Here is a 22,089-nt window from a genome sequence, read left to right as displayed (position 1 = left end):
TGGAGTGTTTAATGAAGGATCAGGGAAAACACCTCATCAGTTCAAACAGCAGTTCCCAGCGCAAGGGCACCACACGGAGCAGGGCTGCTCCTCTGGGCACTGCGGAGAAATCCGGGAAGCTGCCCCCGGGCACGGGGCAGGGCTGGGCACCGGCAGCGCCGCGGCCGCAGCCCGGTGCTTTCCCTGTTATACTCGTAGGGGAAGGATTTTTTTTTTTTTTTTTTTTTTTTTTTTAATAGGGCCCCATGGAGACATCAGAGCAATTTTCAAGGAGGTTCGAAGCCACCGGGAAGCTTATTAGATCCGTTCTGCAGAGTTAATTTGATGTTGGTAATCAGCGAGCAAGTTAAGCAGTTAAGGAGATGGTGGCTGCTGAAGGCTTGGGCTGTTTAGCCGCCTTGTAAGCAGTGGTTACTAATGAGAGGCTCATGAATATGGATGAGGGATGATTACAGCGTGGAAAGGGCAGTCGGCAAACCGTAAACCTAATTTTAATCTTTTTATTATCAAAGTCACGTTATTAATAATAGACTTTACCTGGAGACCGGGCTGCATCAGGCGATTCCCGCGCTCAGCAATGCCCAGCACCCGGCTCCGGGAGGGGACAGCGATGGGACACGTCCCAGTGTGATGGAACTCCGTGACCTCTTCCATCAGCACAGGATGGACCACCAGGACCCTCAGGCACCCTCCTCCCCGGACTGGTGCTGGGAGAGGGGCACAAGGAGCCGGACACTGAGACCTCCCCGTCCCTCTCCTTGCCCCAAGCACAGCAGCCCTGTCCCACCAGCCATGAGTGTCACCACGGGGGTGACAATCACAGCTGGGCACTGCCCCTTATTCCTGCCAAAGGACAGTCCTAATTGCCTCCGTGTCTAATTAGCTGTAATTATTTTCTTATGGCACCACCGATACGGGCGCCCGCGTAACGAGGCAGCAGCTCCTGTGCGAAATGCTGAAGCAAGGGATGTAGAACATGTTAAAAGATATTAATCTACAAATGAAAAAGATTTTAATTGGATCCTGCTTTTGGGGTCGGGTCACTGCTCCATTTTCAATCAGAGTTGTCCAGTCAGCAAAGCAGCGGCACAGCCCTTTCATAGGGAAACGGAGAGTGGCTCGCAGAGGTTAATAGGAATGTTGGAAAATAAATAGGTTATTGATTGATAATAACAATAAGCTGACTCCAGTCCTACCTTGGTGACCTTCCCTCACCCAACTTAGAGAAAACTCAGTTAGCATCTAATTATGGATCGCCTCACAATCCCACATATTAATGAGATAGTGGCAGCACGGGCCTGGAGCTGCTCCCGGTGGAGGGAAGAGCCCAAACATCGTTGATCCTAGAGAAATCAGGATCTGGGACCCTTTGGCATGACATGGAATCACAGAACGGTTTGGGCTGGAAGGGACCTCAAAGCCCAACCAATTCCACCCCTGGCCATGGGCAGGGACACCTTCCACTAACCCAGGTTGCTCCAAGCCTTATCCAGCCTGGCTTTGGACACCTCCAGGGATGGGGCAGCCACAGCCAGGGCTTCACCACCCTCACAGGGAAGATTTTTTCCCTGACACTCAATCTAAACCTGCTCCTTTTCAGTGGAAAGTTCTGTCCTGGTGCCCAGCCAAGCCCCAGCCCCTGCCTTGTTCTGCAGGGTGGAAGAGGGAAGGACGGCGGCTCAGAGCTCTGTAACTGATACTTTAATTGCTTCAAGACGTTCCAGGACATCCTGCCTTCAGCTCCAGCTTCACTCAGTGCTCCACATGCGACTCTGGGGCCTGCTTGCTGCAAGATACGGAACAGACAGAGCCAGCTGGGGGAGAAGAGGGCTGCAGACCATGGGCACGGATGGAGTTAAGGAGGTTTTTCCCTGCCCGAGGTGAGCAGGGCACCCGCTCACCGGCCCCACGGGGAGACGCTGGCAGGGCGGTGATGCCCCCAGTTAGTGAGTTCTCCCACTCAAGGTGGACCAAACACCAGCTGTGCCCCGCGAGGTGCTGGGGACAGCAAACACACGATGTTTTCCGGGATAAGGCTCCAGGATCTGAAAAAAAACCTGGGAAAAGGTTTTGTGGTGAGCACAGCGGCATTTGCCGCCCGGCTGAAAGGAAGGGAGAGGGGAATGGAAGATCTGTGGGGTTTTTTAATGTCCTATTTGCACAAGTGCGAGCAGCGGCACTGAACCTCTCCGTGCAGCGAGGGGCAGCCGGGATTTGGGCAGAGCTGTGGACACGGACCTGCTCCCCGGGCTGGCTCCCTGCCGGCTTCCCTGGCTCCCTCGGCAGCTCCATGGCCAGCGCCGGGGCCTTTGGGAAAGGTACTCGGAGCATTCACACCCCCCCACGGCAAAGCCCTTCCCTCTGTGGCAGAGAGCTCCGCTCTCCCAAAATGCCCCGGATCCATTTCACAGAACCGCGGCGCGATTCGATGTAAACGAACGTCATTTCTCCTCCTCGTACGCGTTCCCTGTCAGCACGGGCCGGGGGCACTGGCTGTGACACGTCAAAACGCCGGGCAAACAAACACGGCGGGTTTGGCTGCTGCCCTCCCGCTCCGCCGGGAGCAGCCGGGAGAGGAGGGGACGGAGCCGGGACCCCTCCCCACAGCCGGGGCTCTCCAGCCTCCCCCTCCGGAGAAAGGCCGGCAGGAGCCGTGCCCTGCTCGCCGTGAGCATCGCATCCCAGGCTGGACCGGCAGGATCGCGGGACGGTTTGCGGTGGAAAGGCGCTGAACGCTCCCTCGTTCCTTTTCCCGGCCGTGGGGCAGGGACACACCTTCCACCCCCGCGGGTCGCTCCGAGCCCGGTCCAGCCCAGCCTCGGACTCTTCCAGGGGCGCAGCCGGGCTTTCCTGGAGCACGAGCTCCACCTGCCGCCATCCTCCGAGCCCGGCCCGGGACCGGCGGGAGCCCCTCGCCCCCCGCAGCCCCCTCCCCGCTCCCCGCTGCGGGGTTGTCCCGGCTGGGAGCTCCGTGCCCGCCCTGCTCCCCGCGCCGATCGCTGCCAGCGCTGGGCGATGCCGCCGCGCCCCCAGAGCCACCACCCGCAGGTGCCCGGGGCTGACCCCGCTCCTGCGCCCCGCGGGGCCCTGCCCGGCACGATGCCCCCTCTCCCCACCGCCCCTCCGGTCCTGCCACAGCCCCGGTGACCCCGGTCCGCCCGCAGGATGCCGAGAGAAGCGGTCCCCCCACGCCCCCACGGGAGGTGGGGCACCCCCAGCCCAGCCTCGCACGGTTCCCCCGGCGCCCCACGCTGCACAAAGACAGAAGAGAGCGAGGTGGTTGCACACTTGCCATGTTCACAGTAGATATTACAGGCAGTGGGGCTGTGGGGTCATCCTCGGGGTCTGTGGTGACTTACAGGACCCCTGGGCAGTGCCCAGCCCCACCGTGGCTGTGCCCACAGAGCAGGGGCAGCCCTGAGCAGCTTGGGCAGCAGCGCCCTGGGCAGGACAGTGCACCCAGGGCTGGACCTCTGCCGGTGTCACTGCTGGGGTGCCCCCACGTCCACCGCCACAGCTGAAGGGGGGTCTGCACATGGTGCCCCTCTCCAGACAGCTCTGGGGACACCAGCAAAGAGGGATGGACAGACAGAGGGATCAACTCCTGCCGGCCACGGGAACTGGGGAGCAGGGACAGGGAGCCCTGAGGGGCAGGAGCAGAGCAAAGGAGCAGCCTGCTTGCTTGGTGGGGCCTCTCTGCCCTCCTGCCCTGCTCTGAGCGGGGAGGAGACACCCACGGGCGCTGGTGGCCTGTCCCCACCGAGGGGCCTGTGCAGGGTGACACTTGCCAGCTGCATCCTCTGGGCCATCGAGGTGACTCTTTGGAGCAGAAAGGGGCCTCTGTGGGGCAGGGAGGAGAGTCCCTCACAGTGCTGGCCTCTGACAACTCCAGCCCAGCGCTTGTGGTGCTCCTGTCCTGTGTAGGAGCCCTGAACCCGCCCACCCTGGGCCCGACCTGGCTTGTCCTCTTGTCCCTGTATTCCCTGTGCTCCCTGTGCTCCCTGTGCTCCCCACCCTGCCCACAGCAGGGACCTGTCTCCCCCTTCCATCGAACACAGGAGCATCAACTCAAAAACCCATCCCAGTGCCAGCCGTGCGGAGAGAGGGCCGTTGGGGGATCAGTGGGATCAGGTGGAGCTTGGACAGACACGGAGCTGGGTGGGGAAGGGACCCCCATCAGCCTGAGAGAGACCCCCAGCTAAAGGAGCAGGCTGGGCTCAGTGCACAGCAGGGATGGCCAGGGGAGGTGGCAGTGCCATGGGGCCACCCAGGAGACTCCATCTGGCTCTGCCTTCCAGTGCAGGGCAGGAGCTGCCCTGGGGTGACAGTGACATCAGCCGGCGGCAGCAGGGGGTGTGGGGAAGCCCTGGACATGGGAGCAGTGAGCACAAGGCAAAGCCAAGAGAGAGCAGCCAGAGCTGGGCCCTGTGTGCATCTGCCCCCCGTGACAGAGCCGCCGTGAGCCCTGGTTTGAGGGGTGCCGTGTCCCCCCAGCAGCCACAGCCTGGGATGTCCTCACGAGCCAGCCTGTCCCTGCCAGCAGCGCAGGGCCACCATCCTCTGCTGGCACACAGGCCTTGGCTCTGTCCCGCTGGCCACGGCAGCCCTGAGCGGTGTCGGTGCCCTGCCACGTGCCAAACGCACACCAGCGGGCAGGGCCTGGATCCTTCACCCTGGCAGGATCCCTGCAGGGGCCGGGGACATTCACAGAAAGCAAGGGCCAGGCTGTGGCCCCACCACCTGATGGCAGAGCCCCCTGTGACACCCAGTGCCCACCCTGCAGGTGCCGACCCGGCGGTGACACGGAGCTGAGTTAGTCAGGGCCAGCAGCGGCTTCCACATGCACCAGGCACAAGATAAACTGTGGAGAGACAAAGGGGGTGGAGAGAGGAGCCCAGGAGCACCAATGCTGTGAGCAGCAGGAGAACATTCCCCATGACAGGTGACCTGAGGCCTCAGGAGAGCCCCAAGCTCAGGCTCTGTGGTTGAATCCCTTTACAAACGGGGTTTGCTGGGCCTCTACAGCCATTGCTGGTCATGATTAACGGCTTTGTACCGTCCTGTTGCCACTCAGCCTCTTTTCCTCATCGTGCCACGTGAAATTTGTTGGAAAACGGGCCAGGAGAGAAAGATTCAAAGCGCCCGAGCTTGAGCAACTTCTTTCCCATGGTACCAAACGGGAGCCAGGGATGCTCGGCAGCACGGAAAATCGGGTGCTGCAGGTGAGTAAGTCCAGGAGGAGCCACCGTCACTTGTCATGGCAAACAGCAGCCGAGAGGCAAAGTGCAAAGAGAGTTGTTAGTAGCAAGAGAGAAAGAGTCAGGGAGGATTAGTACAGTGGGAACAGAAGTACGGGTTAGTAACAGAAGCAGGGCACCGGTCTGCCTTAGAGGACACACGCACTGGAAGAGAAATGAAGAGAAAAGCAGCAATGGTTAGTTTGTTTAATTCAGTTCAGGAATGTGTTAGTAACAGAGATCTGCTGGCTTAAAAAGGAACTGAAAAGCTTCTGCTGATAAAACCGTTTTAGGCTCCTAGTCAGCAACAGGCTCCACAGGCAGGGCTGGGCAGGGTGTGTGGGGAGAAACCCTCTCCTAGGGCTGCCCAGGACAGGGACTGCTCATCCCCCCTCCTGCCCAGGACAGGGACTGCTCATCCCCTCTCCTGCCCGGGACAGGGACTGCTCATCCTCTCTCCTGCCCAGGACAGGGACTGCTCATCCCCTCTCCTGCCCAGGACAGGGACTGCTCATCCCCTCTCCTGCCCGGGACAGGGACTGCTCATCCCCTCTCCTGCTTAGGACAGGGACTGCTCATCCCCATTCCTGCCCGGGACAGGGACTGCTCATCCCCTCTCCTGCCCAGGACGGGGACTGCTCATCCCCTCTCCTGCCCAGGACAGGGACTGCTCATCCTCTCTCCTGCCCAGGACAGGGACTGCTCATCCTCTCTCCTGCCCAGGACAGGGACTGCTCATCCCCGTTCCTGCCCAGGACAGGGACTGCTCATCCCCTCTCCTGCCCTGGACAGGGACTGCTCATCCCCTCTCCTGCCCAGGACAGGGACTGCTCATCCCCCCTCTTACCCAGGACAGGGACTGCTCATCCCCTCTCCTGCCCAGGACAGGGACTGCTCATCCCCTCTCCTGCCCGGGACAGGGACTGCTCATCCCCTCTCCTGCTCAGGACGGGGACTGCTCATCCCCCCTCTTACCCAGGACAGGGACTGCTCATCCCCTCTCCTGCCCAGGACAGGAGCTGTCCTCTCACCACTCTTGCCCACAGCCAGGCCTGTCCCTGCCTGTCCCTGCCTGTGCAGCCTGACACCGACACCTGGCACTTCCAAACCTCTTTTCCAGCTTTTCTGTTCCCCTTTAAAGGCAGCGCTGCTGCCGTGGTTAGTGGGCACGAGGCAGGGCCGCCGTGGGTTAGTAGGGCATGCGCTGTGCTGGTTAGTGGTTAGTCCGTGTGCCAGGGGCCGTGGCAGCCCCGGGGAGGGCACAGGGGTCCCAGCAGGTTAGTAGGTTAATATTGGCAGCATGCAGAGCCGGGCCCGCCAGCAGCAGGGCTCTGGCTCACGAGAGCAGGAGGCGTTTTCGGGCTTTGACATTTGGGAAGGTGTTAGAGGAGGGTTTAGCCGGTGTGACAGAACCTGGCTCTGAATGAAATGCTCAGCGGGCATCTGCCCCCCCGATCCCTGCCAGGGAGTTACCAAAGGCCTCAGCAGTGTCCCCTCACAGCATGCACTTCCCACCCCTGGGACTGGGAAAAGTGAGAGACAGGATGTATGGAGGACACAGTGCTAGCAGTGCCTGAAGGACTCTAAAGGAGCTGGAAGAAGCAAAGAAGGGGGTGAAAAAATCACTGGCAGTGTCTGGGAAAAGGCTCCAGCAGAGACCACAACAGCTGCTCCAGGTCTGCTCCCACTGCATGTACAGCAGGAGGAGGTCCAGCAGGGAAAACCACCACGGAGCAGAAGAAAGGTGGCCCACAGCTTTCCCCTTCCCCATCAAAAACTGCCTCTCCATGGGACTGAGCAGTGCTCCAAGGGCTGCAGGAATAGTGCCCTGAGAAACAGGGCTGGGACAGAGCACCCAGGAAAGCCTCCACCCCATGTCCCTTTGGGTCACCTCCTCCCACGGCACGAGCTCCTCTGGTCCCCAGGAGGACGCTTTTCCAGTTTGGACGTCAAGGCCGTAACCCCTGCCATGAGCTGTGTCTGCCCCCAGCCCACTGCACCCCTGCCCTCTGTCTGCGTGGGGACACGGGCCCGAGTGGCTGCCTGGGGAGGACATGGTCCCACCCGCTGACGGGGCCACTGCAGAGGCCACGGGAGGAGGGTTCACTGCCCGTGTTCCTCCCCAGGCTCCAGGATGCTCCACAAACCAGGTGTTCCTCCAAGGGGAGCAGAGGCAGGATCCTGCCAAGACATGGCACCTCCAGAGCTGAAAGCACCAGGACTTCTCCAACAGCCAGAGGGCAGGGAGGGATCAGTGGGGACAAACAGAGTCCCTTCGGCCGTGGTGTCACCATGAGGAGCCGGCACAGCTCTGCCCCACTTCCTTTTCCTTCTCCCTCCTCCTACACTGCACTCAGGGAAGGGGAGAGGCCTGGTGGGAAGCAGCGGGATGCAAGGACAGCCCAGCACCTTGCAGGAAAACCGCGTGCGCCAGCAGCCCCGTGTCCTCGGGTGTCACCACCGCAGTCTCCTGGGCCGTGTCCCCCGCAGTGGCCGGGCTCGTGGCTCCACACCACGGCAGTGGGTACCGGGGTGCTCTGCTGGGGCCAGCCCGGCTCTGGCATCATGTGCTGGTCGTGATGGTAGGTCCTGAGCCCGGCTGCCCTCTGGACATGGTCAGTCCGGCCAGGCAGGAGCCCCTGGCACTGAGGAGCAGAGACGTTGTGAGACCCTGGGCTGTGGCAGCCACCCCCTCCCCACTGCTGGGCACAGGTGGGGACACATCCCCTCGTGACGTGTGCACCCCGCTGGGGCCTGGGGAGAGCCCTCCAGGGGATGAGGCCCTGAGGAGGAAGGCTGGTCCCCACTGCCCAGCACCCAGCTCACGAGGGCTGGAAGGGCTGGCACTACCCGCGTCCCCTCCCCAGAGTCCTACCTGTGATGGCCAGCTTTGAGAGTGCTGTGCAGTGTCCCCTGTTCCACGGGGCTCTGTGCCATGGAGGCAGCGAGGGGACTGTGTGAACAGACCTCAGGTCAGTCATTAGCGGCTGCAAAAGAAACAACCAACGCAGCAAAGGGAGAGAAACAGGGCGCCGTGCTCAGGCACAGCCCAGCCAAGCTGGCAGGAGCCTGGCAGGAGCGTCGGGCACGGACCTTCCTGTCCCTGTCCCCTCGCAGAGTGGAGGAGCTGAACCAGGCACAGGGGGGCATCAGAACCACCACAGCGGAGATGGTGTCAATGCCCCAAACTGTCCCTACCCATGGCTGGAACCCCCGCACTTGGGGCAGGGGACGATTGTCACTGCCACTGCCACTTCTGCTGCCACCTCCGCCCCGGCCATGTGGCCAAGCTGTGTCGCTGGGACCCTGCGGTTCCACGGGCACTGGTTAAACCGGGGCGATGGCGGTCACAGCCGCGCCGCGGTGGGTGCTGCTCCGTCTCCTCGGGGATTTGGGGACACGTGGCCGGTGCCAGCAGCCAGCCCATGTCTGTGCCCTGCCCTGTTCCTGCCCTGCCCTGTTCCTGCCCTGCCCTGGGCGAAGCAGGAGGGCAGCAGGTCCCGGGGGAGCCGTGAGGACTCCGCAGTTCAGCAGAGTCATTGTCACCACACGCCGCAGGCAGGACAGTCCCTCCCGCGGGGACATTTGCAAGCCAGCTGCGGCACGGCCGAGCAGCGGCAATGAGCTGCGGAGATGCCACTGAGCATCTGGCAAACGGCAAATGGTCCCCTGCCTGGAGCCGAGCAGGAGGTGCCTGTGGTGGGGCAGGAGGGACATGAGGGTGGCAGGATGTCCTCTCCGGCCTGGGAACGGAGCACATCCCTGGAGACAGCGAGGGAGGAACGATTTTGTGCAGACAGGACTCACCTAAACACTCGCCTTGGGCGTGAGCTTGAGCTGCCCGTGCCGCACGCGTGGGTGGCACACAGAGTGGCCCTGGGGGGCTGGGAACCCGAACTAAATGGGGGCTAAACCCCCTCCTCGAGTGGGGAGGGAGGGAGGGAGAGGAGCGCAAGCTGCACTGCAGGCAGGGGCAGGGAGATGAGGGCACAGCAGGCACGGAGATGATCTCTAGGATCATCCAGGCACCCTGAACCCCCAGATCCCAGCGGGGTCTCCAGACACCCCGGCCCTGTGCCCTGCCAGCGCTGCCCGACCCTCGCTGCCATCCAGCCGAGCCCAGGCTCCGGCACAGCCCATGCTCCGGCACAGCCCATGCTCCGGTGCTGCAGCAGTGGTGCCAGGCACTGCTGCCTTTGTCTGCAGCTCTGGGGCTGGGCAGCCCGGCAGAAGGGGGGCGGGGGTGAGGTGTGAAAGGCTCCTCGCAAGCCCACAACGCCTGAAAATCTGATTATTTCTAGGCTCCTCCTGGCTCCCCGGGCAGGACCTACCCGAACGCACAAAAAGCTGCGAGACAATGAGGGAGAGAAAATGGCTCCACCAGAAGAGCATCTGCCAGGTTAACGCCGAGGGGAAGGAAGGGCTGTGCTGTGCCCTGGGGCTGCTGGCCCCCGCCTCGCCTCTAACCCCCGCCTAGGATCTTTAGGAGCAGCTTTAGGAGAAAATGGGGGCTTCGAGACAGAGCCGTAAAACGGCATTCTGGCTACAAATCCTCCCAGGAGCATTGAAAATCAGGCAAGAATCCATTTACCTGGCAGGAGCCCTATTCTTGATGAGGATTCTGGAAAAAAAAAAAAAAAAAAAAATACAAACAAGCGGTGCAGCAGTTAGTTCTGATTTGGGCCGGGGGCTGCAGGCGATGTCCGAGGGGGGGCCCGGGCTGCTCAGTGCTGCCTCCGGACCGGGATCGCCCGTCGGGCCGGGATGTGGCCGGGAACACGCTGCGGGATGCGCCTCTGCTCCTGCCTTAACAAAGGGAGGGGGCTCGGGCTGCCCCGGCCTGGCAACCCCGGGGAAGGGGGGGGTCCTGCCCGGGGTGGGGCTCTCATGGGACTATTTATAACCAGGGAATAATATATTGAGAAGGGAGGTATTTTGGGGTGCAGGGAGGTATTTTTGGGTCCGCCAGCTCCGCTCCTCCCGGAGCGATGCCCGCAGGAAAACCCGAGTCTCGGGACGACATTGCCCCCCGCTCCTGCCCGAGGCTGGGGGCTGCCCCCGGGCTCCCCGCGCCCCCCAGACCCCGCCGGCGCCCCATGCCCGTCCGCAGGGAGCGGAGCCATGCCCGCGGTGCGTTACCTGCTCCCGGGGGGCCGGGCTGGGGTTGGGGGCGCCGGTTCTGCTCGCTCCTGCACTCCGCGCCGCTCCTTTGTGCTGGAGCTTTCCCAGAGCATCCCTGAGGAAGAGGCGGCCGAGCAAACTCCTCCTCCAGCAGCCCCCGGCCCCCCCCGGCCCTACCTACGGCGCAGGAGGATGCTGCAGCCCGCATTAAATTTTAATGCTGGAAATGCGGCCGAGTCACCTTTTCCCCGCTCCGCTCCCGCATCACTCCCGCATCACTCCCAGCATCTCTCCCGCATCACTCCCACATCACTCCCGTATCACTCCCAGCATCGCTCCCGCTGCGGGAGAGCGCTGGGGACCCTTTTGCCACGACAGCCACTGCAAAGGCCACTGTCACCCCCCTGCCAGGACACGCCCAGAGCCACGGGTGTGACCCAGGGGACACGGGACAAGGGGCGCTGGGCAGCGGGCACACCCCTGGGGACACGGTGGGGACGGATGTCACACAGAGCAGGCCAGCTTGGGGACACAGCCGCGTCCGGGGATAGCCCTCCCTAATGCCGGGCACAGCTCCCCTCCCGTCCGGGGGCTGTGACAGCGCCTCCGCAGCGCTGCGCAGCTGCTGGGCTCCCGCATTGTTCTCCAAGTCCCCGCCGGCTCCCCGGGGATCCCCGGTCTCGCCGCCAGCTGCCCACCGTGCCTGGCCATGTGCTGGCCCCGCTCCCGCACCCCGCGGCCCCCTCGGGCTCTGGAGCTGCGCAGGGACAGGGGGGGACCCAGGACCGGGGTCCCCCCCGAGCTGTGGCCGTGGAGGCGACAGGAAGCTCCGCTCCTCGGGTCTCCCTGGCTGCCGGCCCCGGACGGGTTTGCCCTGGGGCGCAGGAGGGTTTCACTCAGCCCATCCCAAAACTTTTTGTTTCTTCTTCTATTTTGCCTTTTAATTGTGATTTCCTGCCGAGAGAATCCCTCGCTGGGCAGCATTCCCTCCGCTGGTGGCCTTGCTGCTGCAAATGTCACGGATGGGAAATTTTCACCACATCAAACCTTTTTTTCCAGAGCTCTTTCGAAACGGGGAATTTTTCCAGAGCAGCCTTTCCCTGCTGGATTTCCAGCTTTGGCTGCGCCCTGAGTGTGCGGGAGTGAGGGATGGGTGCAGGGGTGTGTACAGGCGTGTGAGAGCGCTGGGATGGGTACAGGCTGTGCGTGGGTGCGGGCACAGGCGCACACTCGCTCCATCTCGCAGCTCCTTTCAGGCGCTGGAAGAGCAGACGGTGTCTGTGGGGTGGTGGGTTCTGGGGGTCCTGCAGAGCCTCTGCAAACTGCAGCCGGGCAGAGAAACTCCCCTCCACCTCATCCCCGCCCCTGCAGAGCCGCGCTCTGCCCCCGGGAGTGGCGTCACCCCGCGGTCCCCATCCCCAAGTGCCAGCGCCGCCTCGGACAACTGAGCCTTTATTGAGCTTTGTCCCCGCCGCGCCGAGGGACAGGCGGCTCCCGGGGGCTCCGGCGCCGCGGTCACTGCTGGACCCTGCGGATGGACTGCACCTGGCCCGTCTGCGCGTGGGACCCCCACTCCCGCACGTGCTTGTACTCGCCCGCGGGGCTGTCGCTCTCCAGGAGGTACTGGAAACCCCGGTACCCCGGGTACTGCGAGCAGACCCACCTGCGACAAGAGCAAGAGAGCGGCGGCGGCTCGGGGCTGGCGGCACCGGGCGGCGGGAGGGTGCCGGCAGCTGCCAGAGCATCCCCGGGCCCTGCTGCGTGCCCCGGCAGGCTGCAAGCCCCGGGTACTTACGCGCCGGAGCGGACGAGGAAGGAGCCCACGGTGCTGCTGCCCCAGCCCAGGGCGGGCAGCGAGGGGCAGTCGTCGCTCATCTCTGCCCGCTTGCCCTGGAAGTTCTCCTGCTCGAAGAGCATCAACCTGCTCCGTCCGTGGTCCTGCGGCCGAGACGGGCACGGCTTTGGCGCTGCCACCCTGTCCCGCGGCCGGCGGTGGGCTCCGGGGGCCGGCCCGCGGAGGGGAGCCGGGGCGGGGGGCACTCACGGCGCAGGCGATGGGGCGGAAGGAGCACATCCTCTCCACGTGGTAGGCGTTGCTGCCGCTCCACGCCTCCCAGCACGGGTACTCGCCGCGCTCCAGCACGAACTGCTGCCCCTGGAAGCCGCAGTGCTCGAAGCCTGCCCACCTGCCGGGGCGGGAGGGGTGAGACCCCCGGGGTGCGCGCCGCCCTGCTCACAGCTGCACCCAGAGGAGGCAGCTCGGGCAGCAAAAGGCACTGGAGGCCTCCATCCTCCACCCCCCTGCCGCCCGTGGGGTCCCGCAGCACGGCGGGGTGGCAGTGCCCCGGGACCCCCACTCACGCCCCGCTCTCGATCTTGCAGGAGCGCACGGTGCTGAAGCCGTGCTCCGGGGTGCTGTAGCAGTCGGTGGTGAACTCGTGCTTCTTGCCCTGGAAGAAAGGCTCATCCCACACCACCATCTGGAGGGAATGGAGGGAGTCAGGGGGCTCTGGGGGTGCGAGGCCCCGAGCAGATACCGCAGCCCCGTTCCGGGGTGTTCCTGGTGCTGGTCCTGCCCACCTCCCGTACCTTCCAGAGACCGGAGGATTTCTTGCAGCGGTGGGTCATGGTGGCTCTGCCAGAGCGCAGGGGAAGGGAACAGTTAAAGCTGCCTCTCTGCCCAGATGAAAACGACCCCAGGAGCCCACGCACATCCCTTCACCGGCAGTGTGGGGGACAACAAAAGGGTTGCTCCATGCTGGAGCAGATGAAGAGCTCTGCTGCTCTCCCTGCCCAGCCGGAGCTGCCACCAGGGCCATGTGGAGCAGCGGGCACCTGGCCCAGTGGGCACCTGACCCTGGCAGACATCCCTGCCCGTGCCCAGGGAAACTCCTCCTCCCACTGGCAGCTCCCTGAGCCAAAGCCCCGGTGCTGGCAGCTGGTGCAGGCAGGGCAGTGCTGAGCCGGGAGTGCTGCAGAGGCGGCTGCGTGCCCACGCTGAGCATCAACGCCCTGAACATCATCCACAGCCAGGGCCAGCCCCCGATTCCCCGACCCCCAACCCCCCACCACAGCTCCCGGTGCTGAGGAGAGCTCTAGCCCCAGATTTTGGATGCTCCTCCACCTGTTCCTGCAGCTGCTCACTCCCAGGCCCCAGCCATGGGCACGGGGCAGCTGCCCTAGGCTCCAGCGCTTACCTGGGGTGAGGCACTGGTGCCCAGGGAGGTGACACGTCTGGCAGCCTCCAGCTGGGTTTTTATAGCCTCCAGATAGAGACAGAGCCCAGGGGAGCATTACTGAAACCCCTAACTCAGCACATGGCGGGGAGGAGGGACCGGGCAGAACAAAGGCGCCGTGTCAGAGACGCTGATGAGCCGGGACGTGGAGCTGGCCCACCGGGCACAGGCTCTGACCCCCGCCCCACAGCCCCAGAGCCGGGGCATCGCCCCCAGGCTCTGCCAGCGCTCCTGCCATGTGCCCTCCCTGGCGTGGGGCTGGGCTGGGGCCGTGTCCCAGCTCTGGCAGCACTCCCCCTGCCCGCAGGCAGCGCTGCCTGCACTGGGGGCGTGGGGAGGTTTCCTCACCTGTTTCTGCAAAGTGGGAGGAAGGACACGTCTCCACTTGCTCTCCCTGCAAGGGCAGAGCATCTCTGCCCAAAATCTGGGACAGCTCCTTGCAGGTTGGGCACACAACAGCCATGGACACCATAAGAAGTGGGGGCCAGGGGCATGGAAGGTGGTGGGGGAGGGTTGAAAAGGCGTGGGATGGGCTGGAGGTTGTGACTTGGGAAGAGCTGCAGCAGCCTCCTGCCTCTGTGCTCTGGAAAGAGTCTCCTGTCACCGCATTTTGGGGACCTAAATGCCTTCCAGCTTTGCTCACAGTGACCCACACACCTCACAAATCATCCCGGGGTGGTGCCAGGGCTCCAAAGGCAGAGGCACCCACCCAGCCTGCCCCTCGGAGCGGGCAGCAGGCAGTGGAGGCCCTTGAGGCCAATGGGAAAACCAGCATTCCCAGGAAGTGCTGTGTTTTGGGACAGAATTTGCCAGAAAACTGCCAGAAGGCTGAGCCAGAGCCCCCCTCGTGCAGCTGCAGCAGCCCTGTGAGCCCCAGGCACCCTGGGCGAGGCAGAGCAGGGCAGCTGGGGAGGCTCAGCACGAGCGGCCACCCCAGGGCACAGCAGGGCTGCACGGGCTGTCCCTGCCACCTGCAACCCCAGCAAAAGCCTGCTTGGCACTGGCACAACTTGTCCCTGGCCTCTCACTGTGTCCTGAGCTAAACTCAGCTTGCCCTGGCCACCAGCACAGTGACCACCACTCGCTCGCTGTCCACGCCGTGCCCTGACAGCGGGACACGGTCACTGCAGCCCGAGCTGTGCCCCCACGGTGCCACTCGGTGCCAGGCAGGGACGCAGCGGCAGGAGATCCGCGGGCAGCGGGACTCACCTGGCAGAACAAACCCTGGTGCTCGTGCCCTCCATGGCCAGGCTGTGCCAGCTCTGGCCGTCTGCTGCTGGGGCAGCTCTGCTGTGCTGGAGCTGTGCATCCCACAGGATCACCCGTGCCAGGGAGGGATGGTGCAGTGAGGGGATTTACAGGGCACGGGGTGCACGGCAGGGCAGAGGTTTTGTGTCTGGGGGGCTCAGGAATGGCCGATGATCGATCCCTGCTGCCAGCCCTGCCCCGGCACTGGCTCAGGGAAACCCACAGGGATGCTGAGTGCTCAGTAAGGAGCAAAGCAGCCACCAGGAGCAGAGCTCGGCCCCTCCGAGCTGGTTTTCCAATGCCCAGGTTCAAAGGTGCTGGGGATTGGGAGGGGAGGCAGAGTCAGGAGCAGGGGGCGGGTGAGACCTGCTGATTAATGCCCAGGAGGCACCGGGGAGGCAGCACAGGGAGAGCACTCACGCTGGCTCTGGGAGGAAGGGAGGGCAGGTTAAATTAGAAATCTGGATAAAAAAACCATGGAAACGAGCGCAAATGGAAATCGTGCATCACAAAACACTGCCCGGAGTCGAGGTGAGAACCAGACTGGGCCAGTGCCCAGGGTGACAGGGCGGCAGACCCCGCACCCAGGCATGTCACGGGCACAGCACACCTCCTGAAAAACATCGGGAAATGAAGGGATCAATACATCCTTTCTGCCGGGGATTCTGCGCAATAGCCCGGCGGGTGCAGCTGGGATCCCACCGCTGCTGGGTGACACATGAGAGCCACAAAAGAGGAGGTGGGGCAGCACACGGGGCCCGGAGCCCTCTGCCCGCACAGCCTCGGGGGAGGCACGGCTGGTGCTGGATGCTGCGGGAAGCAGTTGGATGTGGGCGCGGAGGCGTGGAAAAGCTGATCAGAGGCCCGGGGGAAGGTCCCCCCGAGGTGCCACGGGGTGAGGGAGATGTGGCACCAGAGGCTGAGCTGCTGCAGGGACTGGTGCCAGCGTGTCCCCAGCCAGCCATCCCACGCCCCTCCTGTGCCAGTCAGACAGAACTGACGCCCCAAAACCATGAGTGTGGTGGTGGCAGAACCCGGAGTGGTGTGGGGTGACTGCAGCACGGGGAAAATGGGCTAAAAAGCAAAGGAGCAGAGAGCAGGGACGTTCCCAAGGTAGAACAAACACTGTTTTCAGGCACTCAGGTGGTTCGGAAAGTGTCAGCTTCGATTACACATCGTTTGGGGGGGAAAAAAAAAAACACAACTAACACCCGAAGCATTTTAGAACACTCAGGTCTCGCTTTCTGGCATCTCCAGGGCATCACCGGCGGGGCCTGAGGGCAGGGAGTGATGCTCAAAGCGAGATGCTCAGTGTTTGGAGGGGAGAAAGGGGCACACCGCGGCTGCGGGCCGGGCACGGCGGGGCCGTGGCAGCCCCCGCGGTGACAGCGGCACGGGAGCGGGGTGTCGCCGCGGGGCCGGGGTCGGGGCGCTGGGCAGGGGAGGTGTTCCTGTGCCGGTGCCGGCTCCGGCCGGGCCGTGCCAGGGCTATATATGCCCTGGCGGGGCGGCCGCACGCGGGGCAGCGGGTGCCGGGCGCGCTGCAAAGTGGCACGGTCAGGTCTTCTGTTGTGCCGGGGGCACAAAGGAAAGTGCTGGGTTCAGCGGCTGGGCACGGGGCCGGGGAGAGGCTTCCAGCTCGCCCAGCGCTTTGCAGGATGTGATGACTGGGCGGCCGCGCAGACACTGATGAGCTGGCAGTTCCTTTGTGCGCCCGCCCGGGGGTCTGCCCTTGCCAGGCTATAAAGTGGGGGCCTGGCGGCGCCCCGAAACACAAGCCCGCTCACTCCAACAAGAAGCAGCAGCTGCCCAGGTAAGAGGACAAAGTCCCCGGGCACCGGGCTGCAACCTGATCCGAGGTAGGGAGAGGGAAACTCAGGGTCTAAGCCGCGGCCACCGCTGTGGTGGCCACGTCTGGGAGCACCTCTGTGCTCAGCATCCCACCGCCCTCTGCTCCCCGGGGAGCTGCTGGTGACACTCACCTGCGGGGCCTCAGCACGCCGGGGCTGTCCCCTTCCCACCCCTCACACGCTGCCCTGGTGCCCCCTGGGCTCCCAGGAGCACCCCGTGTGGGATTGCCCCGGTTCCTGGCACAACATCAGGCCCCATCCCCGGGCACCCCTACAGTGCTGGGACCATGCTCAGGTCTCTCCTGACTGCAGAAGGAGAGTGTGCACTCCAGGACCTCCTGTGATCCCCCTGGTGAAGGCAGCACTCCTGCCTGTGCCTGCTGGAGAACCTTCAGCAGCTCCTCTCCTGGCCCAGCCCACCCACCCCACTGAGAGTCCCCATCCAGATGTCACCATTCCTGGGATGGGGAGGTTGTGGGTGCCCACATCCACGCCTCCCTCTAACCTGCTGCTGGTGCCCTGTCGCAGACTTGAGCCCACCACCGCGATGTCTGAGACCACGAAACCCGCTGCTCCAGGCCAGGCTGCGGATGAGAAGGAGAAGGCAGCTCCTGCACCAACTCCATCCCTCGACCCTGCTCCTGTCGCAAACAGCAAGGGCGAGGAGCCCTCCCAAGAAGCCTTCAGGGTAAGCCCTGTGGCTCCCCACGCGCAGGGACACGCTCCGGGCTGAAGGGACAAGGGCAGCATCTCTGGGGCAGGAGGAGATTGTTCGGGGGGGAAGGAGTGTGGAAGTGTGGGGGATGTCACCCCTGCTCTGTCCCTCTGACAGCAGGCACAGGATTTTGCAGGAGGGACAGTCTGAAGGCCAGGACAGTTTGTTGGGGACCACAGGCTTTGGAATTGCTCTCCCCTGGGTTGTGGTGTCGGGGCCGGCCGCTGCCACCTGCTCCCTCTGGTCTCCCCTTCATGCAGGGGTCCTGTGGGGAGGTGGAGGGGACACTAGCGGTGACAGGGCCAGCACTGAAATGCCACAGTGATGCCAGGTCAGCCTGCCATTGAGGCACTGCAGCAGGGCTGGCACTGGGGGGTGAGTGATGCGAGGGCTCCGGTGACACCATGCCAGGCTGAGAAGGCCACAGCGCAGACAGAGCACCTGGAGAAGCAGCTCCTTCCCACCAGTGTGGGCACCGGCAGCAGCAGAACCAGGGGCAGGATGAGGCCATCGTGGAGCAGGAACAGCTGTTGGGGGGAACCTTCCTGTGCTCAGCCCGTGCTGGGCATGCCCATGCACAGAGCCCAGCTCAGCCTGGGCGGGCACCAGATCCGAGAAGCTGCAGGAAGGCTTGGAGAGCCGAGGGGGACACCTGGAGCAGTGGGCTCAGGCATGCAGGGTCACACAGCACCAGCCTGCCCTCCCTGAGCACGCCTGTCCTCATCCAACCCTTTTTCTTGCACCTCCAGATCGTTGTCTTCGACCAGGAGAACTTCCAGGGCAGGCAGATGGAGTTCACCGCCGAGTGCCTGAACCTGGCCGACCGTGGCTTCGACCGGGTGCGCAGTGTCATTGTCACCTCTGGACCGTAAGTGACCCCAGCCACCGAGGGGGCCGTGTCCCTGGGGATGTTCCCGGTGGGTGGGGACACGGCCCTGGGGGCACCCTGGGCACAATGTGATGTGCAGGGGCATTTCCCTGCCGCCCGGGCAGAGCGCAGCAGGGCCAGCACAGGAGCACGGAGGGCATCCCGCATCTCCGAGGAGGAGGATGGGAGGGCCAGGATGGGTGGGAAGGATGCCAGGGCCACATGCAAAGCAAAGGACACCAGAGACCAAGCCAAGGGCTGAGGAAATGTGTCCATTATTTCAGCAACTTGGAGCTGTTCGTGGAATACAAGGGGCCTGCTGATTTTAGAAAATTCAAGGTGAAATGAGGTGGGATCCTTGGACCAGGCTGGAGCAGGCAGGGATGGGCAGGGACAGGCACTCGCCTGCACCCAGGCAGCCCAGCAGCAACAAGGGGGCTGGGCAGGTCTCAAAGCCGTGGGAACAGTTGACACAGGCAGGGACAAAAACGATCCCCGAAGCAGATAACTGAGCAGACGGATGATCTCCATGTTGAAAGAGCATCCCACCGCGCTGTGCCTGGCTGGAAATGGCGTGCCCAGGAATGCAGGGGGGCTGGCAGTGCTGTGGGGAGGATGCACAGGACGTGGCTTGTCCTGACAGCGTCCCTGAAGGACCTGGAGGGTGACCTGGAATGACACCACGCAGCACCAAATGACTTTTATTAGGAACCCAGAATATCCAACTCCTTTTGAAACAAAACGGGGATGGGGCAGCCTGGAAGGAGCTCAGATATGATACCTGGGAAGCTGCACTAGACATTGAAAGGGTGAAATTGGGAGGACAGAGAAGCTGGATGTCATTGGGGTCCTTAGAAACTTCTTGAGAGTCACGGATGGGATTCTGCACCCAAAAATGTGCTCAGGGAAAGACGAAAGCAAAACAACCATGCTGAGCTTTAGCAGTCAGCTTGAAGCTGTGCAGCCTGGGGTACCTGAACACAGGAAAACCCCTGCTGGCATCTGCAGGAAGAGCTGCTCGGCAGGGAAAGGGGAAGCAGCAAATGCAGGAAGAGCTATGGTGCCGGGGGCTTCTGAAGCCCCACACCCATGAGATTCCCAGCAGTGCAGCACCTCGTGGCTCTGCTAAAGAGGTGACATTGCAGCAGAGTGAGGCCCATGCCTGGCAGTGGGACGGGTGCCAGCGCTGGCTGGCGCTGGAGCAGTGAGGCGTGCGGGCGTGCCAGGATTACACAGCGCGGGCAGGAGGGACGACAGAGTCCTGAGCTGACTCTGCAGCGTCACCAGCTGCGCAGGGGTCCTGCTGCTCCCCAGCTGAGGAAGAGGAGCACTGTGAGCGCTGGGGCCTGCTGCAGGTTTGGACACTCACACACCAGTGAGCTTCCAGCCCACGGATCAGCGCTGGCTCTGCACAAGGCCACAGTGCCTGGGCTGAGAGAAAGGTGGGAGCAGGGTGGTGGGGCCACAGGCTTTTAGGAGACCCCTCCACCGTCCTGCAAGCTGGCTGAGCAGGAGGTGAACAGCTGGGTGCCACCTGACCCGCTCTTTGCCCACCTCTCTCCCCAGCTGGGTGGCCTACGAGCAGGCCAACATGCGTGGGGAGATGTTCATCCTGGAGAAGGGCGAGTACCCTCGCTGGGACACCTGGTCTAGCAGCTACCGGAGCGACTGCTTCATGTCCATGCGTCCCGTCAAAATGGTGAGTGCTGGGGAGCAGAGAGCCCCGGCGGGGTCTGCCCAGGGCTGGGCTGTGCTGCTCGATGCATCGCTGCAGCAAAGCTCCGGGGCTTCAGCCGCACTGCCCAGCACCCTTCCTCTGTCTTCCCCAGGAGGCTGAGGACCACAAAATCTCCCTCTACGAGTCTGCTGACTTCAAGGGCAACAAGATGGAAATCCAGGAGGACGACGTGCCCAGCCTCTGGGCTTATGGCTTCTGCGACCGCGTGGGCAGCGTGCAGGTGCCCAGTGGAACGTAAGCTGGGCTGCAGTGGTGGCTGCCTCGTGCCAGGCTCCCTGTCCTCCCCAGCCAGCTGCCGTGGGCTCTCAGGCAGACAGAAAGCGCTGCATGGCTGGTTTAGGTGGCACGGTTGTTTGTGTCAGCACGGCTGTTTGTGGTGGCATGGGTGTTTCTGGTGGTGGGGCTGTTTTGGGTGGCCTGGCTGTTCCTGGTGGTGTGGCCCGTCCTGCAGAGGTTGGTGCCCAGCACAGGGGTCCCTGGGCGCACACCAGCCGTGTGGCTGCTGCCTGGAGCGACCCACCCGGCTCAGGTGCCCTGTGTTTGCTTTTCCTGCAGCTGGGTCGGGTACCAGTACCCTGGCTACAGAGGCTACCAGTACCTCTTTGAGACCGGAGACTTCCGACACTGGAACGAGTGGTCTGCCTTCCAGCCCCAGATCCAGTCCATCCGCCGCATCCGGGACATGCAGTGGGACCAGAAGGGCACCTTTGTCACCCCCGACGCGCCCTCCGACTGAGCGTGCCGCCTGCTAGCTACGAGTCCTGGGCCCCGTGGGGCACCCCCGCCTCCCCTCGCGCTCGCCTGCCCAGCACTTTCCTTGTACATTGCACATTCCCTGGATGTACTCTACCTTGTGAGGCAAATTAAAAAAAAACCAGAAGATTAGAACTGCTCGGGGGTCGGTGGTGCATGAACGCGGCCCGAGATGTGCCAGCCGTGCGTTGGAGCCGGGTGGGACACGCTGGAGGGTGGTTTTGCCAGGGAATTGGTCTCGTGTAGGAAATCCCCATGTTGGGGCTGGGGCACAGGAGACCCTGGGTGTGGGAGAAGGGGGTGGCAGAGGCCCTGCAGCCGGACCCCACCAGCCCTCGTGGGGACCCTCTGAGTTGAGGGGCTCAGGGTGCCCCGGGAGGGGCTCTATCCACACCTACGGGATCGGGGGGCTGCGAGGGGTCCTGGGTCCCTGCCGGTGGGATCCACCTGGGTACTAATTAACAGTCGAAATTGCAGCCAAAGACTAATTCACTTTCAAGGGGTTTTTTTCCCCCCTTGGATGCCGTCCCTCCCCACCGGCCCCTTCCCATCCCGTTGCCTCCCAGTGGGGCACCTCGGGTGGCATTTCCCTGCGCTCCCACGCCGCTAATTAGCGACGGCGGTGATTAATTACAGCGCCAGCAATGACGGCAGCGCTGCCCGGCGCTGCACACAGGCGGCACCGGGACCGGGGCGGGGACTCGGGATAACGGTGAGGCCGCGGGCAGAGCGCTCCTGGCAGCTCGCGGGAATGGCCGGTACCGGCAGGGCAACGGCAGGGACACGGGCACGGGGACGGGCACGGGGACGGGCACGGGGACGGGCAGGGACACGGGCACGGGGACGGGCACGGGCAGGGACACGGGCTCGGTGCCGGGATCGGTCTCGGGCAGGGACACGGACACAGACACGGACACGGACACGGGCTCGGTCCCGGGCAGGGACACGGACACGGGCTCGGTGCCGGGCTCGGTCCCGGACACGGACACGGGCTCGGTCCGGGGCAGGGACACGGACACGGACACAGACACGGACACGGACACGGGCTCGGTCCCGGGCAGGGACACGGACACGGACACGGACACGGACACAGACACGGACACGGACACGGGCTCGGTGCCGGGCTCGGTCCCGGACACGGACAGGGACACGGGCTCGGTCCCGGACACGGACACGGACACGGGCTCGGTCCCGCACACGGACACGGACACGGGCTGGGTGCCGGGCTCGGTCCCGGACACGGACACGGGCTCGGTGCCGGGCTCGGTCCCGCACACGGACACGGACACGGGCACGGGCTCGGTCCCGCACACGGACACGGAC

The 22,089-nt window shown here is 63.7% G+C and overlaps 2 protein-coding genes and 1 long non-coding RNA gene across 3 annotated transcripts; 1 reads left to right on the top strand and 2 right to left on the bottom strand.

Annotated features, from left to right (window-relative positions):
* Positions 1–3,277: 3,277 nt before the first annotated feature.
* LOC120760733 (uncharacterized) lies at positions 3,278–10,616 on the bottom strand. The gene is made up of 3 exons (XR_005703455.2): positions 10,377–10,616; positions 8,113–9,858; positions 3,278–7,882 (listed from the first exon to the last, which is right to left on the bottom strand). It is a non-coding gene; the product is annotated as an uncharacterized LOC120760733 (long non-coding RNA).
* A 1,180-nt stretch (positions 10,617–11,796) lies between these two features.
* On the bottom strand, positions 11,797–12,986 carry CRYBA4 (crystallin beta A4). Its single transcript, XM_040081109.2, has 5 exons — positions 12,948–12,986; positions 12,720–12,838; positions 12,403–12,544; positions 12,154–12,296; positions 11,797–12,021 (listed from the first exon to the last, which is right to left on the bottom strand). Exons 1-5 carry the CDS (start codon positions 12,984–12,986, stop codon positions 11,874–11,876), a joined length of 591 nt encoding a protein of 196 aa, XP_039937043.1. The 3' UTR covers positions 11,797–11,873.
* Positions 12,987–17,239: 4,253 nt separating this feature from the next.
* On the top strand, positions 17,240–20,756 carry CRYBB1 (crystallin beta B1). The gene is made up of 5 exons (XM_040081001.2): positions 17,240–17,380; positions 18,157–18,275; positions 19,842–19,974; positions 20,105–20,247; positions 20,569–20,756. Exons 1-5 carry the CDS (start codon positions 17,240–17,242, stop codon positions 20,747–20,749), a joined length of 717 nt encoding a protein of 238 aa, XP_039936935.1. The 3' UTR covers positions 20,750–20,756.
* The last annotated feature ends 1,333 nt before the right edge of the window (positions 20,757–22,089 follow it).

Source organism: Hirundo rustica, chromosome 17, assembly GCF_015227805.2.
Source record: "Hirundo rustica isolate bHirRus1 chromosome 17, bHirRus1.pri.v3, whole genome shotgun sequence".
NCBI classification, from domain to species: domain Eukaryota; kingdom Metazoa; phylum Chordata; class Aves; order Passeriformes; family Hirundinidae; genus Hirundo; species Hirundo rustica.
The sequence above is the reverse complement of the archived record's forward strand: the minus strand, read 5'-3'. Positions and strand labels throughout refer to the sequence as shown.